At 38.0% G+C, this 22,074-nt stretch overlaps 1 protein-coding gene across 1 annotated transcript in view; it reads left to right on the top strand.

Annotated features, from left to right (window-relative positions):
- The first annotated feature begins 3,513 nt into the window (after window positions 1-3,513).
- The window catches only part of LOC140144243 (uncharacterized), an 89,019-nt gene continuing 70,458 nt past the window's right edge, over window positions 3,514-22,074 (top strand). The window contains exon 1 of the mRNA XM_072166060.1: window positions 3,514-3,632. Within this exon, the coding sequence (XP_072022161.1) occupies window positions 3,620-3,632 (13 nt within the window). The 5' untranslated portion in view covers window positions 3,514-3,619. The remainder of the gene's footprint in view (window positions 3,633-22,074) is intronic.

Raw genomic sequence — 22,074 nt, 5'->3', positions numbered from 1 at the left:
TGCAGTGACTGCTTCCTTTGTTACCACATGTCAGTCATCTTGTGATTATTGGACCATGTAAACCTGCAAAAAACGAGCCAAAGTGCAGGCCCTATGACCCCACCATGGCCCCTAAGGCGGGCCCCTGGACCCCACCCGTTTAACGCTTCGCGGCAAGCTGCTCGCGACTTTTGGTCAACAATTGGGAAATTTTTCAATCTTGCCCCCCGGAAATCAGGTCTGGTTACGCCCCTTCCCCCGTAGGCATGGTGGGGAAATGATATTATTATATTTTTTACTTTTTCCACTCCGGGGGTCACATGCACACCTTCTTGGCATTTTGAGATATGAAAAGGGCCCATATGAATATTGACCGGGTCCTATGATGAGTAGCGCCCGGGTGAGGAAATATTTTATTATATTCTTTATGTTTTTCTCTTTCTCACGAGTGGTGTCATACCTTCGTGGCATTTAGAGATATGTCCATTTCAGACAGGGGCGTAGCTAGCTTTCTTGGTCAGGGGGGGCAAAATAAAATTTTGGGGGCACAGACGAAAAAAATTGCAGTTGCATCATACAATACATAGAGACTGTATGTCTTCAAGCTTCCCGAAAAGGGCCTTATTGGGATGATGTGCGAGCGTAGCGCGAAAAAAATGGTATTTTACACTATTTTCGCCCATTATCCGGCTAAAAAAGGGCTTTATTGCTACAATGTGCGCGCGTAGCGTGTATGTGTATTTTACACTATTTTGGCCCTGAATTTTGCTAGACAAAGGGGCTCCTTGCCCTTTTTCTTTTCCTTTGCCCTCCTGATTTTCTCTTTCATTTTTTGTCATAGGGGCACTTTTTCTTTCATTTTTTGTCAGGGGGGGCACTCTGCCCCCCCTGTCCCCCCGCTGGCTACGCTACTGATTTCAGACCAGAAGGTTGGTAAGTAAGTTGGTAAGTAAAGTACCGGTAATATACATTAATATAATATACTAGAGCCACATCTTGGTGATAGTCTACTGATAGATCATAAATTAAGTTGGGGGAGGTGGACCCTTGACCTTTGACACAACTCCTGCTAAATGTTCCAAACTGTTCCCTGGTGATGAGCTTTGTAGATCGGAGCAACTTAAAATTAGACTTTGACTTGACCTTTGACCTGGGATGACCTTTGTGGGTTTATAATCTCCGGGAGTCAGGGATTATTTTCCGCTAGTTACAGCCCAATCGGAACAACTTCAAATTTGCCCTGATTTTTGACATCGGATGACCTTTGCGGCTTTAGACTCCCCGAGTATTGAGGATGATCATTTTCCCCGAGTTACAGCCCAAAGTGGAGTAGCTTCAAATTTGACCTGACCTTTAACCTCGGATGACCTTTGCAGTGTGGTAGTGATTATTTTCCCCGAGTTAAAGCCCAATCAGGGGAACTTTAAATTTGACCTGACCTTTGACCTTAGATTACCTTTGCGGTTTTATACTCCCGGAGTGTATATCCCCGAGTTACAACCCGATGGAGCAACTTTACAAATTGCATTATGGGTAAACAACCACTTCACATTGCATTATGGGTAGTCTTACACAACCACTTCCATACCCTTACCAACAGACAGAAATGACACATCTGTACCATTTGCAGACCATTCGGACAAAGTTTGAAATTCAAAAATAATTTGCAGCAATGAATTCTGGGTAGACATTACGGTGCATGCATGTGTTACTTGAACTATTCTCTAGTGACTGCTAGAGGTACATGTATGTTTCCACTACTACTGCAGTTGAACATAATTGTTTTCACTCCCCTGACCTTATAACCCACTAAGCCATATTTCTGCCAACTCACTCCCCTAGAGTAAAGACAGAGATATCGGTCTTTTCTGCCAACTCACTCCCCTAGAGTAAAGACAGAGATATCCACCCATCAACTTCGAAAAAATGCTCCGATCTCCTTAAAAATGGTCTCAATGTGTTCGTCCTTTAAAAACACAAGAATAGTTTGCCATAACTTGGATGTTTCGTTATGCTGACTTCATACCTTTACTTTTTGCTCTTTTTGCCACCTATACCAATTTTTCACAATAACACCCAAAAAAGCACCCAAATTTGGCCTAATTGGGCGCTTTTAGGGGCACTTTTGCCCAATATGCGCATTGGTCTACACTGAAAACCATAATACCAAAATTGCTGAAAAGGTACCGTGGCACATCCCCGTATAGGCTTTACTCTCACATCCCTGCTTCAACTAGGGAGAACCCCCTCGGGGATTGAAATATGCTCCAATTTTAATCCAACTGGTCTCAAATTGCTCCTTAAATCAAAATGATAAAAGGTCAGCACTAAGGGTGAAAATAAGAGAGCTTGAACCAGGGGCCACTTTGGCAAAAAATTGCCACGGCCCCTGGTTCACCAAGATTGGGAAGAACCAGGGGCCATTTCCAATTACCAAGGGGCCAATAAAAATAAAGATGTGCTATAGGCCTATGAGTTAAATAAGCACCATTTGCTTGTAATTTGATATTTTTGGTTTACTATCCAGGGGGCCAGTTTTGTGAGAAAAGTGTCCCCTGGTCAATGAATTGAGATGGAACCAGGGGTCATTTCAGAGTTTCTGGGGGCCAAACGGCTCCCGTCTCCCACTTAATTTCACCCCTGGTCAGCACGGCTCAATGGAATTTGATCTTAATTTTTACCATGTTACAAGGTACACTGAACCACTTGAGATATGGCAAACTATTCTTTTTTATTAAATGCTTCTGCAAGCGGACCAATATGAGACCATTTTTTTCTTCAAAATCAGAGAATTTTTCATTTTAAATTTTGACATTTGACCTTTTCCCCTATCACTAAAGAAATGTAGCAAGATTTGAACAAAAAAAATGAAATTTCACCCCCTGCATTTAAAGGGGCATTTCGTGATCCACAGCCTCATCCCCCCACTTTTCCCAAAAAAAAGTTGAGATTTTTACACCACTGCATACCTCTGGCTACATAATGTTTATGTACCAAATATTTCTTGCAGATTAATTCGTTTAGCAAAAATATCGCCACATATTAATCATGCATAACTCGCGAACGCAAAATCGGAATCAACTGAAATTTTGGAAATAAGCTTTTTTCGTGGATATCTATTGAAAAATGTCATAAAAAGAGGATGTTTAATAGGATCACGAAATCCTCCTTTAAGCGGCCATTTTAGAGACTTTTCCAAGTTGTTTTTGTGTGAGCATTTGAGGGGTGCGAAATGGATTCTTTTTTTTAGTGCCCAGTGTTAGTGCCGGTGATTTTTGAAGCAAAACGTCGGTAGGTAATACTGGCCCATCATACTAGTGCGTAAAATCTTTGGAATTTCGACACCGGTTTCGACAATTCCAAGATTCTGAACAAACTTTTTTTTTTTAGCTTTCTTTCTTTCTATTTATTGGTTGTATGAATACATTCATGAGCAATCAAGTTATGTACCTGTCTGGACGCCTGAAAATTTATTGTTAGACTGCCCTCTAGAGATAAAAAGGCAGTTTATTATTCATTATTAATTATCGGAAATATTCGGAAAATCTGCGTGTGTGGTGTATTTCTGCCTTTTTCATGTGATATGTCCGAATTTTTGGGACGGATTGCTTAAGTTACATTTACCAATTTGTTTTGCTGTATGTCTAGCGAAGGTAAGTAGATATGAAAGAGTAAATTTTGTCTTCTAATTAATTCTCGGCAATCTCCGGAGGGTGATAAAACATAGTTGCGTTTGCAAAAATTTTAATATTCAAAATGGCCGACGCAATTGCAAAGGATCTGGAAGAAAAGCAAGGTATGGCTAGTTTTACATATTCATATTTTTAATTTTAGCATAATTTATATTCATTTTATTGGCTAGAAATATAGATTTTATATTTGATGGGCGAAGTAAACATTATTCATGATGTATCCCCTTAAAAAACATGGGAAAAACTGCTACATTTTGCGTAATGCTTGGGGGAGTTTATTGTTTGATTTGCTTTGGCGTGGGCAAGCGAATCGAGGGGACCTGCTCGTTCGGCGGTATACGGTATTTGCCTGGTCAACAATGACCGACCGCACGTACCTGTAACGCTAAGTGAAGGTGATTTCTGAAGATATTTCACCTGTCCTTTAATATTCTGCATCTAATCAAAACGTGTTTCCAAAAAATCATGATTTGCACCAGCTGCTGAAACGAATTTGCAACAAATTTGTGAAGTTTTGTGTCCCATTTCCTATCATGTATCAATCAACATCAGACATGATGAATGTTTTCTTGAGTTGCCGATATCATAATTCATACTGTGCATACAGTGTACTGGACAGTGCAGTGCTGCACTGCCATTGCCATGACTGCAGCGATCATGTTGAGTGTCAGTGTGTAAATCTGCTGCTGGTGTGTCACGCCAGTCCTGCTCTTGCATGCTTGTGATCACTTTTGTTAATTTTGAAATTATATAAAAGCTAATTAATTATGTAATTTTTTTTTAAACACCAAGGAGAAAGTTTTTTTTTTTAATTTATGAATCATGGATTAAATTTTTTTTAAGGGGCATTTTGTTATATGCCCTCAATCATACTCTAGAACTCTAGTCTAGCTTCGGTGAACTGAGCAAATTAATGGCTAGACTTCTCGAGCAAGCCCTCATCCACCCACTTGTCTAAAAAGTTGAGATAACTGGCAATGACACTGAATGACAGTCTGATCATGGCATTGGTAACCTCAGCTCAGGCTACATACGGTACATAAATATAACTTGTAACGGTACGTACGGTAATTAATATAATAACTCGTCAATGACAGTGTACCGGTACTTTTGTTTATTTATGGTACTGGTACCGTAAATGTATGTACATTTTTATGTAGAATTTTAATAATAAAAAAGTAGTAATGTATAAACTCAATGTTTTGAAAGTCTCTGTTATTTTAAAATTGTATCCTGTTGTACTTTACTGTCATCCATGTGGGACTGGTTTGTTACAAATATACATACTAGGCTCTAAAAAACATGTTAAATTTTATCTTACAAATTGATTATTTGAAGACCCCCCCCCCAAAAAAAAAAACAACAACAAAACAAAACAAAACAAAAACAATGTTACAATGTTTGTCTACATGTAGCATTTTTTAGCTAGTGGCATATAGCAAGCCCTTTGGGGAAGCTTCCCGCACCCTAAATTCAGGATGTCTTGGGGGCCCCCTCGCAGATGCTTGATGACCTGATATTTAAAATGTAAAGCCTTTTGGTACTGGTACTATTTAGCCCATTTTTTATCATTCTTCTTGTCAAAGTTTGCCTCTTGAACCCATTTGCCCAGCTGGATGAGGAGGGGATTAGTGGCATAGTACATGGGGGAGACTTGACATTGTCAAGGGTATGATCATGACATCTGTGAACATGGTCATGGACTTTCAAAAAGCACCAAAAAACATGTATACATTGACTTTACAAGTATTGCATGTATTGTAACCTTAGAAGTATGTACGGATATTGCCTGTTATCTCATTCCCCAAGCAAGTAAAGTACCGTACCGAGTACTGACTGTATCAATTATGAACTCGACCAGTACCAATTATTTGAGACATTTAAATCCTATTGCCTGTACAAAAAAAACCCAAAAACTTGCTATTTTCTCAAGTTCAGAATATTTTCTCTCGGTCTCATTTAAGGGGGTACTACACCCCTGCCCAATTTTGTGCCTATTTTTGCATTTTTCTCAAAAATTATAGCGTATCGCTCATTCTACAAAATCCGTGCCAATCCACTGTAAAAATTGAAAAAAATAAAGTTGTTCAAAAGACCTGATTTTTGTGTTTTTAAGAGCACATGTATCACTACTTTCAGATGTAAAAGATTGTCAACACCACTTGTATATTTTTCTTTCAGGAAAACTCAATGTAATGTGAGCGACGTTACCGGCTACAAAATGGGCTGGTTTTACTTAATCCAAGGTCATAAAAAGCAAACGAAAGATCACTTGAGTGAAATGTAACACCTATTTCACCATTTCATAGAAGTTTTGAAGATGCATAAATGAGTGCATAACGTAGCTCACAGTAACGTAGTTCACAGGTTTTTGATGTGATTTGCGAACGTTAGAATGTTATGTCGGTTAATTCTAATATAAATGGGGTTCGATCACTGGTACCTATCACAAATTATTAGGAAGTACTTGTTATACAAGTGCATACTATGGAATTCTGGTAACGTAGCTCACCAATCTTAACATGGTCGGTCGAAATTTCAATGTTTACAACATTTCTATGCCAAAAATGCTACAGCATCACAATTTTTACTGTTATTTTTAAAAACCTATGAGTGTTTCCTTACAAAAACCGTAAACTACGTTGATACCTCTGTTTTACGTCTTTCCAATAACGTGTGTTAAAAAGTGGTAACGTAGCTCACAGCATTTTGGTGGAAAGCAGTGTTTGATTTACCACCTGCATGCCTGCACATATGCAGGTGACTTTGATTCTGTGCAGGTAACTTTTCAAATGTACCTGCACCAGTGCATGTAGAATTTTAGTCGTAAATATCACACAGTTGGACATGTTGGAATCAGAAACATACAATGTGCCTCTAAATCAAAGAAGTAATAAATATCCCTTATGAAATGACACCAATATTTACTCAGGGCTGTCAACTCTCACGCATTGGCCGTGAGTCTCACGCATTGGGGCACCTTCTCACGGTCTCACGCCAAGGTAGTATAATCTCACGCCTAGGTAGTAAATCTCACGCAAAATGAGTAAAATCTCACGCATCGTCATGAATAATTTGTTACTCCTACCCCCCCTAAACTCTAGTCTAGCTTCGGTGAACTGAGCAAATTAATGGCTAGACTTCTCGAGCAAGCCCTCATCCACCCACTTGTCTAAAAAGTTGAGATAACTGGCAATGACACTGAATGACAGTCTGATCATGGCATTGGTAACCTCAGCTCAGGCTACATACGGTACATAAATATAACTTGTAACGGTACGTACGGTAATTAATATAATAACTCGTCAATGACAGTGTACCGGTACTTTTGTTTATTTATGGTACTGGTACCGTAAATGTATGTACATTTTTATGTAGAATTTTAATAATAAAAAAGTAGTAATGTATAAACTCAATGTTTTGAAAGTCTCTGTTATTTTAAAATTGTATCCTGTTGTACTTTACTGTCATCCATGTGGGACTGGTTTGTTACAAATATACATACTAGGCTCTAAAAAACATGTTAAATTTTATCTTACAAATTGATTATTTGAAGACCCCCCCCCCCCAAAAAAAAACAACAACAACAAAACAAAACAAAACAAAAACAATGTTACAATGTTTGTCTACATGTAGCATTTTTTAGCTAGTGGCATATAGCAAGCCCTTTGGGGAAGCTTCCCGCACCCTAAATTCAGGATGTCTTGGGGGCCCCCTCGCAGATGCTTGATGACCTGATATTTAAAATGTAAAGCCTTTTGGTACTGGTACTATTTAGCCCATTTTTTATCATTCTTCTTGTCAAAGTTTGCCTCTTGAACCCATTTGCCCAGCTGGATGAGGAGGGGGATTAGTGGCATAATTAGTACATGGGGGGGGAACTTGATCATGACATCTGTGAACATGGACTTTCAAAAAGCACCTTAAAACACGTATTGACTTTACACAAGTATTGCATGTAGGCCTATTGTAACCAGGGGAAGCATTAAGGCCCGAAAGTCGGGGGTTGTGTTTCCCGTGTTTTTCACTCACTGAGCTTGCAGAAAATCCAAATACATGGGTGAAAATTAAATCTCGGGGGTGAACAATATTTTGCAGTGTAGTCAGTAAGGTCCAAAAGTAGAGGGTCAGAATTCACCCCCAAGCTTGCACATATTATAATTCCCAATATAGGGGGTGAAAAATTAATATTTTTTAAATTTAGGGGGCCAATAACCCTCGATCGGGGGTAAACGCTACCCCTGATTGTAACCTTAGAAGCAAGTATGGGTATTGCCTGGGTAATGGCATTATCTCATTCCCCAAGCAAGTACTCACCGTACCGGGTACTGACTGTATCAATTTTCTGAACTCCACCAGTACCAATTATTTGAGACATTTAAATCATATGCCTGTACAAAAAAGTTCTCAAGTTAAGAATATTTTCTCTCGGTCTCATTTAAATGCTACGGTAGTACTATTTGAGCAAGAATAGTTAGTATTCATGAGTGTTACTTAGGTTATAGATGATTTGATCTTGAAAATGACCCGGATGATACCCAGCATGCCATATTTGGGGGGCTTTGGGGTCTGAGCTCCCCGGAGTACAAGCAGGGGTGGCAAAAAGAACATGCATGGGAAGAAGAATGGGCGGCAAAAAGAATTTAAAAAGGGCTGAAGAATTATGTACTTTTAGGTCGCTAGCATATTTTTAAACAATTTTTTTCAAAATGCTCAACACTTTTTTCGAACCCATAAAAAAATGGGTCAAACTAACTTTTCTGACTGGTGATGAAGGGGGCGGCAAAATTTACCTTTTTTTGCAGCTCCTACTTAGGGGAGAAGCGGCCACAGTACATCACTGCCTGCCCCCCCTGATGAAGGGGCGACAAAATGTACCTTTTTGCAGCCCCCTACTAGGGGAGAAGCGGCCACAGTACACCACTGCCCGGCCCCCCCTGATGAAGTGGTGACAAAATTTACCTTTTTTTTGCAGCTCCCTACTCGGGAGAAGCGGCCACAGTACACCACTGCCCGTCCACCCCCCCCCCTTGATGAAGGGGTGACAAAATGTCTCTTTTTGCCGCCCCCTACTAGGGGAGAAGCGGCCACAGTACATCACTGCCCAGTCCCACCTCCCCTAGTGTTCAGATGTTTGAAACATTGTTTATGGGTTACACATGGCATACGATTGAGGAAGAGATTTTCTGGTTTTAGGAAAGAATTCTTGTGCACACTAGGAATATTGCAGACAAGCATGAAGCTGGGTCTGCACAAATTCTGCAGGTGTTAAACTACAGGACTTGGTCCAAGTCTACAAATCACCTGTAATGTTATTCACATCTTGTACTTTTAACAAGACCTTGCTCATGAATGCATGCAATCCTGTATTGTGTGGGCCCAGCCAGGCAAGGGGTCATTTACATAATGGTTATTCTGGTACAGCAGTATAATAGATAGAGCCTTATCTTGTTTGTATAGTGTGCATAGGGCTATGGCTATGCATGCATTCCTTGCATGTAATGCATATTGTATTAAGCTGTGCTATAGTTCCCCCTAGAGGCCACCTGTGCAGCGCTGCATAGTGGAATTAATGAATATCAGCGGCTGCCAGCCAATGATGAATATCCATGGAGAAAAACCTGAGATGAAATTCAGGAGATAACTTTTTGTTTTGTTATTTTATATAAAGTTTAAAAGTTGCTTGTTTGAGTTTTGAGTTGGGAGACCCAAGAGGTTTTAACTGGTTAAATCCGATGCACATTGATTCGAGTATGGCGTAAAAAATGCGCACAATTTACAGAGAAACTTACCTGTTGTATATAAATTTGTATTATTGAACTTTTGGCATCTAGAATCCTAGAATCGATCATTGAATACTGATGTGTGCATAAAAACTGGACTCAGATTTGTAATTTTAAATTTAATTCTTTCAGTTGGTAAGTTAGTTTCTGTGCACAAACAGTGAAACAAGCTATAAATCTCATCTGCTATTAAGGGAACTGGAATGAGCGTTTTGAGCGTTTCGACAGCATTTTTTGTGGGACATTGGAGCACATCAGACCTATCGAATTGCATTCTGAATACGAAGAATGTCTTTCTGATATCAAATAATTTTCATTTTATGAAATTCACGATATAATAATAATTTTATGACAAAATTTTCAATTGATCGTCGGCTTTTCATCCCACCTACATACACTTTAGGTAGAAATCATCAGATTTATAAAGTTTACTTCGAGTAGGCCTACTGTTAAATATCAAAAATATCAATTTTTAATGATTTGCCATAAAATGTGTATTACATTGCGAATTTCAAAATTTGATATCAGAAGGCCATTCTTCGTATTTAGAATGCAATTCGATATGTCTGATGTGCTCTAATGTCCCACAATAAATACTGTCCAAATGTTCATACCCCTTCCCTTAATATGAGATGAGAAATTCACTTCTGGGTTTAGAGCCCCTAACATTGTTAAATTCAAAACTTGTTGCACTAGTTGTTTGCATTTTGGATTTGAGCAAATCAATATTAAATATGCAAAAGAGTGCACTTTAGAATGACATTCTTTTCTTACCTCCAGAAAAGCTTTGGCGACATTCTTTTCAAGCAGAGTCGCTCAGTCGGGATGGGTTTTTTTCTGGAGCCTAAAATCATCCTAAAAATCTGGCAAATTGTGATGAATTTTTGCAAGCACTTTGTGTAAATGTTCTCCAATTTTTTTTCAAACTTTACCTGTTGTACATAAATTTGTGGTTCATCATTTTGCAAACATAAGCAGTTTGCAGTACCAGTATTTAGAAAACAGCAAAATAAGCCCCAAAAGACCAAAATCCCAATGGTTTCACCTTTACTTGCAGTGGTGAGGTGGGGAAATTTCCCCCTGTCAGATCTCTTGTCACCTGCCCTCCTCAGATACCATTAAAAACTTTGTGTGACAATTTTGCACAAAATATGTTGATTTTTTTTTTTTTTTTCACTTTTCCCCCCGCCCCCTCCCAAATAAAATGCTACCCACCACTGGGTGATAGCAAAATGAGTAAATGAAGTTTACAAAACTTTATTCACATTACTTTGAAATTGAATTGTGCATTTTTTTAATGTATAAGATTCAGCAGCAAGTGAAATCTACAAATCTATATCAGATGTACGCATTAATTCCACGCACCGTCTAGCTTTGCATAATGCATTGCATACTGCACTGGATGATGGATAGCTAATAAATATTCAAATTAATTCAAATCAAATTGGCTTGGTGCATCTGTGCCTCTGAAGAAAGATTTTAATATGCGCATGCATAATAAGCATGAATATTGGTTGGTGCAAGATCTCGTTGGAACCCATGGTAGAAAATTACAAACTTTTGATCATTTGTTATAAAGCAACCGTTTAAAAATGAAAGAAAGCAGGATTTGCAAATGAAAAATACAAATCTGTCAACATATTTTAATGCTGTAGCTTACTTTTAAAGGATGACATTTGGAAATGTAGAAATTTATTTATTAATTCTTGTAGTGATTAAGGTGGTACTACACCCCTTGATAAATTTGTGACTATTTTTGCATTTTTCTCAAACAATAATAACACTGGTACCGTACCGGGTAACAAAAGTTATATTTAAATATAAGGGCAAGGAATCCAGTTATTAATACTACACTGGAATTTCAGTGACTCAAGACAAGCGGTACGTTATTTATGATAAGGAAAGAAGTACTGCTAGAATGTACCTCATTTCTTAAAACTTATAATGAACCACTTGTCTTGAATCACTGAAATTTCAGTGAAGTAATTGGATTCGAATTCCTGAAATGTTTTCGACCATAAGAAGTTGGTTTTTTTGTGTCAAAACGGAGCAAACAAAAAAGGTGGGAAAATTGACTGTTTTTGCTGATTATTTGTCAGAAACTCAATGGTTCACTGATTGAAAGTGTCAGCAAAATCAGTTTTTATTAATTTTTTTTTTTGCTTGATTTTCCCAAATTTATTCAAAATCATACTTTGCATATTTCTGATAAATTTCTCCTGCAAATAATCTATTAGATGCATACAACCAGATAGTGACTGGTCTACTTCATTGTGAATTATCATGGGTTACTTGAATGGGTGAACCCATAAATGCCTTCCAGGGGGTGTATGGATTTCAAATAGAAGCCCTTTTCTTAAGGGCTGGGGTATGAACGTTTGGACAGTATTTATTTTGGGACATTAGAGCACATCAGACATATCGAATTGCATTCTGAATACGAAGAATGTCCTTCTGATATCAAATAATTTTGATTTTTTGAAATTCGCAATTTAATACACATTTTATGGCAAATCATTAAAAATTGATATTTTTTTTTTTTTTCAGTACTTGAAGTAAAATTTATAAATCTGATGATTTATACTTAAAGTGTATGTAGGTGGGATGAAAAGCCGACGATCAATTGAAAATTTTGACCTTTTCGTATTGAAGATATGATTTTTTTTCCCAAAACACCAAAAAAAAATTAGGTCTTTTGGGAAAAATCCATATCTTCAATATGAAAGGTCAAAATTTTCAATTGATCGTCGGCTTTTCCTCCCTGCTACATACACTTTAAGAAATATATCATTAGATTTATATAATTTACTTCGAGGACTGTTATATATCAAAATTTGAAAAATATCAAATTTTTATAATTTGTCATAAAATTTGTATTATATTGTGATTTTCAAAAATGAAAATTATTTGATATCAGAAAGACATGCTTCAGATTCAGAATGCAATTCGATAGGTCTAGGGTGCTCTCATGTCCCTCAAAAAATACTGTCGAAACGCAATAAACGCTCATTTTAGATCCCTTAATATCAGGGGTTTCTTTTTCCTTACAAAGAATTAAGTACAAAACAAACATACATACATTGACCCAAATTAGTGACTGTTGGCCTCTCTGTTTCTTTCTTCAAAGTTCAAACATAATTTTAGATCTCAAAGAAATTGAGAAACGGCTCTGAAACTACCAAAAATAAGTCAATTATGCCTTTGATAAAGATCCTGCTTGGATCGAAAGCTCAGCCCATTATCCAAATTTGAAGTACTTTTTTCATTAAAATATTTAGTAGTGCATCTCATCGTTATCAGTTGGACCTCATGACAAAGCACCTACACAATATGTCACAGATTCACAAACCCAAATATGGCGCAAGGTAATTGTGAAATTGGAACTCTAATGGTTTTGCATTACGTCTCGGACATATGTAATATAGCAACATGAAAAAACTGAGATAAATGTGCGCTTGCCACTAGCCATGTATAGCATGCATGGCAGTAGAATTGTCCCTTCCCATGTTGCATAACCCAGCTACAATATGTCATTTTGCCAAATTACGATACATTTTTTTGACCATGAGGTTTGATGAGTACCGGTAGTTATTTTATGGACAAAAAAATCATATTATTATGTGTAGAATGCCTCTAGACTGATGTTAGACTTTGTACAAGTCTTTACGATTGATTGTCACAATGCAAAAATACCATAAAAATAAAATGATATGTTTTTGGCCCTCATTTCCAATGAATTGCTAAATATTAGAATTTGACTTTTTTGCCAGTGTTGCAACTAAAATAGGATTGGGCTATGTTTCATTTGGCAAAACCAGATTTTTTTTTAATCGCCAAAAAATAAGTGCTGCATTTGATATAAAATTGGATCGGTTGAGCCCATATTTATTGGTCGAGCTATGAGTTTTAAAATATTGGACGAGACTTAGTCGAGTCCAATATTTTAAAACTCTCATAGCGAGACCAATAAATATTGGGCGTAAAGCATCCAATTTTATCATTATTATGTTTTGGATCCAATATTATCACAACTTGGATCCATGAAAACATAATAATGTCTGAAATCGGATGTAGCGAGGCATAGCTGTGATCCAGCTGATGAAATTCCCACAATGCAGAAATGCATCATGGGAAGACATGATTATCCGAGTGTTTTACATCAACTCATGCAGCCAGTGAGAGAGAGAGAGAGAGAGAGAGCGTCTGAGCAAGCAGGAGAATCCGGCCACCTCTACATTTGTCAAGTCCCTTGGCATATATAATGTATGCAATTCGGCCGATGGTTAATGCATAGCAGATCACGGCCGCTGACCGGTGTTGCATGTTGAGTCTTGTCCCGGCCACCGCCGTCGGAAATTAACTTTCGGTTTTGGGGGATGGAGTACGAGTTAGAATAAGAATAAGAATAAAAAAAAGTGTATATGGTTTGAAATGTTAGATAGTGGCGGGCTGGCACAGATGATGCTATCTCTATGTTTGTGTTGCTATGGCGCAGGGAACTGGAGAGAGGTAAACCTAATAATGAGTTGCTAGCTCTGTAACGGAGATGAGGCTGAAGAGGGGTTATATGGTCATCATGTTTGGCAAGGAGGAAATCAGATCCTTATGGATCATGGATTAGCCTAGATAATGATAGATTGATTGATCAATCGGATTTTATCATACTATAGGCCGGGACTATACTTTAGGTAGGGGGGAGTCCTTTCCAGACAAATTTTGTGAAATAAATAATAAATAAATAAATAAATAAATAAATACTCATTGGGAATTATTTCAATAACTTGGCATATGGTGGATTGCGATGCCCCGATTGCGAGCGTGGCGTTGAGCGTGAGACCGTTACATGTGATGAGCGGTGGAGTTACAAGTTGGATTGTCATCATGGTCTTGAAAATGGTATCGTACTGGTACATCTACATGTCCGGGGGGGGGGGGGCACTCAACTTTAGAAGTGACGGGTATGTGCCTGTGCCCCCAGGTGCATTGTAATACCAAAGCAAAGTTTAGATCTTTGAAAACAGTTCTAATGAACACAAATTAATAAAGGAGCAATCACTATTTATGCCAGGGTGGAGGGCAGATGATTTTCATATATTTTCGCACAAAAATTTTGCATCCCCCCTCATATTGGAGGAAAAATTTCATATCCTCTCCCCCCCCCCCCCCAAGTGTAACTCCCTTAGACAAGTTTACTGCCACCACAAGAGATTAAGAGTCCAGATTTGAGGTTAAGACAAAGATTATGTACCCAAAGAGTACCAACTCCCCCTGTGTGTAATGATATGGTTTATTGCTCATTGAGGGCAAATAGGGTACTTAGGGCGTTTTCCAGTAAGAGCCCCAAGTCGAATGATAATTTGAATCACAAGCTCAAGTGTTGCACTATTTGCCCTTCAAGAGTGATAGAGTTGGTACTCTTTGGTTCTACCTCATTAGGAGGCGTGTACACTATTTGCCCAAGTTCAAGAGTGACACACTTAAACATGGTGGAGTTGGTACTCTTTGGTTCTACCTCATTACTCTACGTCATTAGGAGGTACACTATTTGCCCTTCAAGAGTGACACACAAACATGGTGGAGTTGGTACTCTTTGGTTCTACCTCATTAGGAGTAATATCTCATTAGAGACTGTACACTATTTGTCCTTCAAGAGTGACACACAAACATGGTGGAGTCGGTACTCTTTGGGTCTACCTCATTGGGTTACAATTTGAATAGAGTTAAGATCAAAAGATTATGAACTTTTAGATTATATTTTTTTTGTGGTGGCGACTGTAAAAGTTGAATTATGCAATGAACATCATTCATATCATCAACAATTACAAACTGTGCAATTAATTTTAGTCTATTCCCATTTATGAGGAGTACACCACACATGGGAATGTTTTGCTACCATGCTAGTATTGACTCTATTCTTGCTAGTGAGCTAGCTCCATGTACACACACTCTACCTCATCCCATGGGCTACCGCTAGCAATTGTGATGTTGGCATAAGGTTGAAACGTACTTCCCCCTCCCTCAAGAGAGATGGACACAGGTCTGGACAAACACAGTAATAAGGTTTGTAAGACATGAAATATGTGACAGAAAAAGATAACAGAATCCAGTGAATATCTACAATCAATTTGGTCTTGACTGTACGGTAAATCTTTAAAAAAAAAAAAGGAAGGATTTATTTCAAACTCTAATGGTGACCCGCAGGTCAAATTGCTAGAATTGTACATAAAACACACCTAAACAGACACAATGCAATTTGCAGGCAGCAGCTTAATCAGCGCCAATATTGCAACATTGAAACAAACAACTTTAGATACAAACATCCAATCCAACCCAACCCCATCCCCAGTAGGCAATGAATAGAATAGATGTTGAGGGCAATCAGGTGTATGTATACCAGACTCTTGGCGGTTCAAATCCTCTCCAAGGGGGGGGAAGTGAATTTCAGGGGGGCAGAATCGACAAATTTTGTGCAAAATTGCTGCAAAAAGTGGAAATTTACATAATGTTGAGTGGTTTGCCTCACAACTGGGGGGGGGGGTCTGGGGGGCAAGAAAAATATTTGGGGGAAATTCCCTTGCCCATCTTAACGCCGCCACTGAGTCACATGGTTTAGGAATTCATACAGGGAACATTCCTAAAACATGTGTCTGTTTTCCGTATCACGGAAAATTTATGGTGATTTATTGAAAATCTAATAAGTATCAGGTTTTTGTGCATTGTGTAACCATTGAATTCTTGAGTCTTGACCAGTACACAGTATAAACCACATCAAACATACATGTCTACTGGCCTCAGTCCCCAGCTGAACATGCTAAATTGAAATATCACTAATTAATGAGTGAGTGTGACCATTTCATTCATTCATGCATGGTTTACATACGAGTGCTAATTATAAATTCATAAACTTGGACGAGGATCAGGGTAGTAGAAACTGTTTGTACAATATGATGGATATTTTAAGGTGTGCAACCAGGATCAGTATTTCAGCAAGAATCCAAGAATTGATTCTCACTAAGATTCTCGTTCAAACAGATTTGTGTGAATCCTAGTTGATTCTTGTGAACTTTTGTAGTTTACACAGAAGTTGATTTGCAAGAATCAAATGATTCCCTCAAATTTATTCTGCAAGAATCAAGATTGATTCTCGCGCTGCAAAACGAAATTCTGACCCTGTGCAACCAGGGTCCATTTCACTAAACTTTACGAAGCTTCGTAAGTCAAGAAATCATTTGTGACTCACTAAACTTATTTACGAACGGTACCCTTTGTAAGTAATAGGGATTTACTACAGGGACCCTTCGTAAAGTTACGCCTAGTATTGGGTATTCGTAACTTTACGAATGGTTACTTGAGTTACGAAGGGTTAAAAGTTTAGTGAAATGGACCCCAGATGAACAGCCTCATCATTAGTCATCAAAACTGAATGCGTTGATCTGAAGGTCCTCGATTCAAATCTTTGATGGTCAGTGAATTTTTTCTCTGACTGTCATTTATGTATGGAGAATTGTGAAACCTTTCTCATAAATAATTTCCGACATAGTTTTGATTTCTCCATCTCAAATATGACTTCAGAATAATTTCATGGATAACCTCTTTCTAAGCTTCTTGGATGAGAAGATGATAGAGGACGGAACTGAAGGCCTAAATGATAGTGGGATATAATAACATCACTGTACTCTTCCCTATCTGACTCAGTTGGTCTGGTGAGTGGAAGTCCCAGGTACAAATCCTGGATGGTCAGAGAATTTTCACTGGCTGGCATTTTAAAGGTATGTGGAGACTTTAAAAGTGTTGAATTCAGGGGTAGCGCTAGGTTGCTTTTTGGGGTCCCGGACCCACCAAAATAGAGTTTGAACCTCCTGCTTTTAAATTTTCTGCAAGTTCAGGGGTCCCTGCAGACCCCCAGTTTTTCAATCTAGCGATATTGCAGACATGCCGCATTTGTGCAACTTGGACTCGCCAAACTCTACTCCGGACCCCCTACTTTTTAATTTTCTGCAAGGTCTGGGGTCCACTGCCAGAGTGTTTAGTTCTAGCGCTACCCCTAGTTGAATTTACCCATTTAGTAAACCCACAAATATATTTTCTCGCAATAATAATGACCAACTTCGTTCATGTTGGTAGTAAGAACAGTACAGTAATGGTCATTTCTTGAAACAAGTATTTTTATAGGTTTTATGAAAATCGGAACAATTGCATTTTTGTCAAATGAAATGTAACGCTCAATTTGACTTTAAATGGTCTTTAGAAATTGAAGAGCCATGAGCTCATTCCTAAGAAGTTTTCAGTAAATTTGAAAAAGAGACTCATGCCTTTTTGAGGCCTGGGTGAAGTCAACATTCTTAACAACCTATTCCCCCTTTATATTTGAAAGCAAATACCAGTATTGAGATGATGAAGAGCAGTTCTTGTTTTCCCTATGTCTCCTTGAATTACCATGCAAATTACTTTTATGTAAATTAACAGCCAGACTGCTAAAGGGTACTTTATCCGCGCAGCTTTGTTTTTTATTCCTAATGCATAGCAATTGATTAGATTGGGTGTTCCATTCAAAATACACAATCCCCCTGTGTAAGATTTTGGAAATATTGTTTACAGGGGGAGTATGGATTTCACATGAAATGAATACATACAAGCAGCTCCATTTGAAATTTATACACCCTCTGAGGAAGATTCAACATGAACCTTCCAAAGAGGGAGGGTGAGTTTCAAATAGAGTTGACTAATGTGCATTCAACGTAAGATTTATACCCCGGGATTTATACCCCCACTTTGGAAGATATTTCCAAAATCTTCCACAGGGGGAGGGTGGACTTTAATCGGAATAGCCCATTAAGCTTGCTTTTGTCCGGCCAGTCTGCGAGATTTAATTTCTCAACCACTAAATCCCTTTTTTTGTTAAAGATAAATTTTCTAATGTGAATTATTCCTGTTTATGTTGCCCCCAAATCCACCATGAATCCTGTCTTTGCAATCAAACAATCGGATTAACACCTTATATTTCCGACGCGTGAAATGTTCAAATTTGTAATGATTAATTTTGCAGTCTGGGTTTTTGTAAAAATTATTAAGCATGCGGAGAGAAGTGGCTAACAGTGAGCTTGGACTCGTCTGTGAGTCGTTTTTTTATTGGCTATGTACATATGCATGACACCGGTGCATATATGCATGCAATTTATACGGTACAGCCCTGCGGCTAACATGGGCAAGAAAAGGGGGCCATGCTCTGTTCGGTCTACTTTGATAGATGGATGAGGGAAAAACAGGGGAATCACTTTGGAAATCGTTTGATCATTTGAATGTTCTGCCTTGCTCAATGAAGAAATGGGTGCAACAGAGCAGAACAGGAGAGTTTAGATGCTATCTTTTGTTTTTGTAGAGCTTATGTATATGGTTTGATTTTTTTTCTGTGTTCTTGGAGGAAATCATTACTCAGGCCAAACCAAAAAAAAGCTGTGTCTCAAAGCCGCCACACGCCTTCGTTTTTCTTCTAGCTGAAATGGCAAATTCATTTTTTTCTTTTTTTTTGCCATAAAATCATGAAATTCTGAGATGTATTTGGAAGAAAATGTACTTAATTTGATACTAGCAGCATTGTTTAGGTTTTAACACAATTGATATTTATACTAAAATGCGTAAATCAACCACAATTTTATGCTGTGTACTTTTGAACACTCAAAAATGACATTCAAAATTAAGTTTTAAAAAAATCTATAAAAAACTTTAAAAAAAACGCATTCTGCATTCGCTTGTGAAACTGCCATGGGCTTTGAGACATAAGTTTTTTTTGTTTACCTCATGAATGTACGACTGTCCTTTTTCAGGGAACAAATCATAAGATTAATGAAGTCCTCTCAATGTATTAGTAACTATTCATGAGAAACCCGCTCTCAACTAAATTGACATTAAGGGCGTTGGCTGTAAAGTAAAAATGTTAGACCATGTTATGTAAATAAGACAATTCCACGCTCAATGACTTTCACGCTGGATCTCGGAGCTTGTTCCTTTGTTATGATAAATCCGTATCCTATTTTCTGTCCCCAAAGTTCTTCCTACCTGTAAATGCACATGAAAAGAGTGAATCGGAAGAGTATAACGTGCGATGTAAATATCGCGATAGTTCAGTTAAGAAATGTAATGTTTTGTACAATACATGTACCTAGCCCCCTCCTTCAGGTGTGAGTGGGTCAAAATAACATTTTGGAAAAAGGAAATAATCAACAATGCCCTTCCTCCCTCCATAACAAAGCTAGTTTTGTTCACAGTATCAGGTCAATAATTAATGCTTCTGAAGTTAAACATCTTTGTGTAGATAATTTTAGTTTAAAACATGTTATTTTGAAATTAAATTTAATACTGGAACTGAAATGTTGCAAGTTCTCACTTTGTTATGTTGCATCGGAATCCAGCAGACTTAATCAGGCATCGGACTTCATCTGGCATCACACCATAACATTTCCCTAAAAAACTATCATATTAAAATACTTCTGGTATTGATTTTAATATCTAGAACTATTCAAGCAATAACAGTGAATATTGATAACTGCCCACACAGTCTTGGAGGAGATCTAGAGTAAGGGAGGGAGAAAGTAGAGCAATTTTGCAATATCTAGGACATGCTGCATTTCCATGTATGATGTATTGTGTTTCAAAATGTCAAAGCAATGGTCAAGTGGCTGGAATGAGTGCTCATTTTCCTCTCAAAAAAAAAATTGAGAAAGAGATTTCCATACTGATATTTTGCACAGAATTCAATGCATGTAATTGACTTTAGGCCTATAGAAAGGACCGTCTCCAACTGCTTTAATCAGATTTGTTATCATCCTAGGACATTACGCATTCAACAGAGGATCAGACGAATAACGGATGGCACTACATTACCGCGCTACACCCATGTTTTCGATTTTTGCGGACAAATTATTCCACAAGCATAGTGTCCAGCATGCATGGCTATTCAGATGAGAAATAAATGGAACACAGACTTGGGGAGTTGTCATGGCAACAAGTTTTCCCCTCATCCATTATGCATGAGCATGGTATTTTACGCTTGTTGCTTGCATGTAAATGCATAAATATGAGAAAAGTTTGGCAAGTTGTATCAAGGCACTTCAAGTGGGCATGCAGTGATCAAGGTTGTACATGTAGGCAGGTGGTGTATGACGTGCATTCCCTAAATTCAGTAAATTTTCATCGTCAACCGTGTAATTGAATGGGATTATTTTGAAATTTTAAAAGCGCTTGAAATATCACAAACAAATAGGCCTATGTTGATAAATAATATAAATACAAGCTAAAACCGTTGGGGTTCGATAATGAACCCCACAAAACTAACCGAGTATATGGAAAATGCCATACGGTCGGGTGGTTTCACGAGTTGCCGGCTCGATCATGTCATTCGCCGCCTGCATGTAGGATGAAAAAAAATGTGAAAGTACTTGCACACTAGATGAGGATTTTGAAAAACACAATAAATGGATGGTTTTGAGCGTTTTCATTGTTTGGTACAATTGTTCCATGGTTGAATAGTGAATACAAAACAGTGCATTGTTGGCAAATATTAGCTCGAGGTGTTGCATGATTAGGTATGTGAAACTTGCAAGCACTTCAAGTATAACATGGGTCTTAATTCTGCTTCCATTTTAAGATTAGAAGTGTACAGTAGATTTATGGATTGTGTTTTTCTCCAAATGTGGGCCTTTTTCGGATAAAATGCAAAAAGTGGACCTTCGTGGATTTTTTCTCTCTATTTTGGACCTTATAAAAAAATGTAGCAAGTGGACCTTTGTGGATTTTTTCAATTTTTCTCTCTATTTTGGACCTTATAAAAAAATTTGGCAAGTGGACCGTTGTGGATTTTTTTAGGGTGCTGTTTGTTGCTGCCCCGCCCAACCTCCGCCGCGTACGGGCCTGAAGGTTGTTCTGTGACAAAAGACGAATAAACTCTACAAAGACATTACATTCTGTCGTAGTGGGCAATCTTATCCACTGACAGTTAGCATGGTTAGTTAGGCCCATTAACACACGGGCATTTAATTAGCATATTTATTAGTTGAGTAGTGTCCACAAAAAATCCATCTTTATACTCAATTGATCTATTCCGTTTGAAATCTTCACTCCCCCTGTGGAAGATACAGCTTTCTCATAAAGCCTTCAATAGTGGGAGAATGTATACGGTGTGTTTCAAATGGAATCTGTTGGCTAGGGTTCATTATTTTGAAACCCATATTCCCCCTGTATAATTTAGCATTATCTTCCACAACTATTTCGAATCAAAGTTACCTATTGCTAAATTCTACTTGAAACCCATACTCCCTCTGTTTAAGACTTAGCTAAATCTTCCTCTGAGGGAGTATAGACTTTAAATTGAATACCTTGTTATACATGATGATGGTAGTTAATGAGACTGTTGTTGTATAATTGTATTTGATGGACTCATGAATTATTCAAATAACCAGTAACTTTTAAATGGCACTGCTAGTAGCCGAGGCACACACTATACAGCTCACTATACAGCTAAGTTTGGCTCATTAAGTATGCATTATAAGATGAATATTAATGAGGCTATGGATACAGCAGCTGGTTTATTCAGAGGAGGCTTCAGTCCTATTAGCCATGCATGA

The sequence above is a fragment of the Amphiura filiformis genome, unplaced genomic scaffold (genome assembly GCF_039555335.1).
Source record: "Amphiura filiformis unplaced genomic scaffold, Afil_fr2py scaffold_46, whole genome shotgun sequence".
Lineage (NCBI taxonomy): Eukaryota > Metazoa > Echinodermata > Ophiuroidea > Amphilepidida > Amphiuridae > Amphiura > Amphiura filiformis.
The sequence above is the reverse complement of the archived record's forward strand: the minus strand, read 5'-3'. Positions and strand labels throughout refer to the sequence as shown.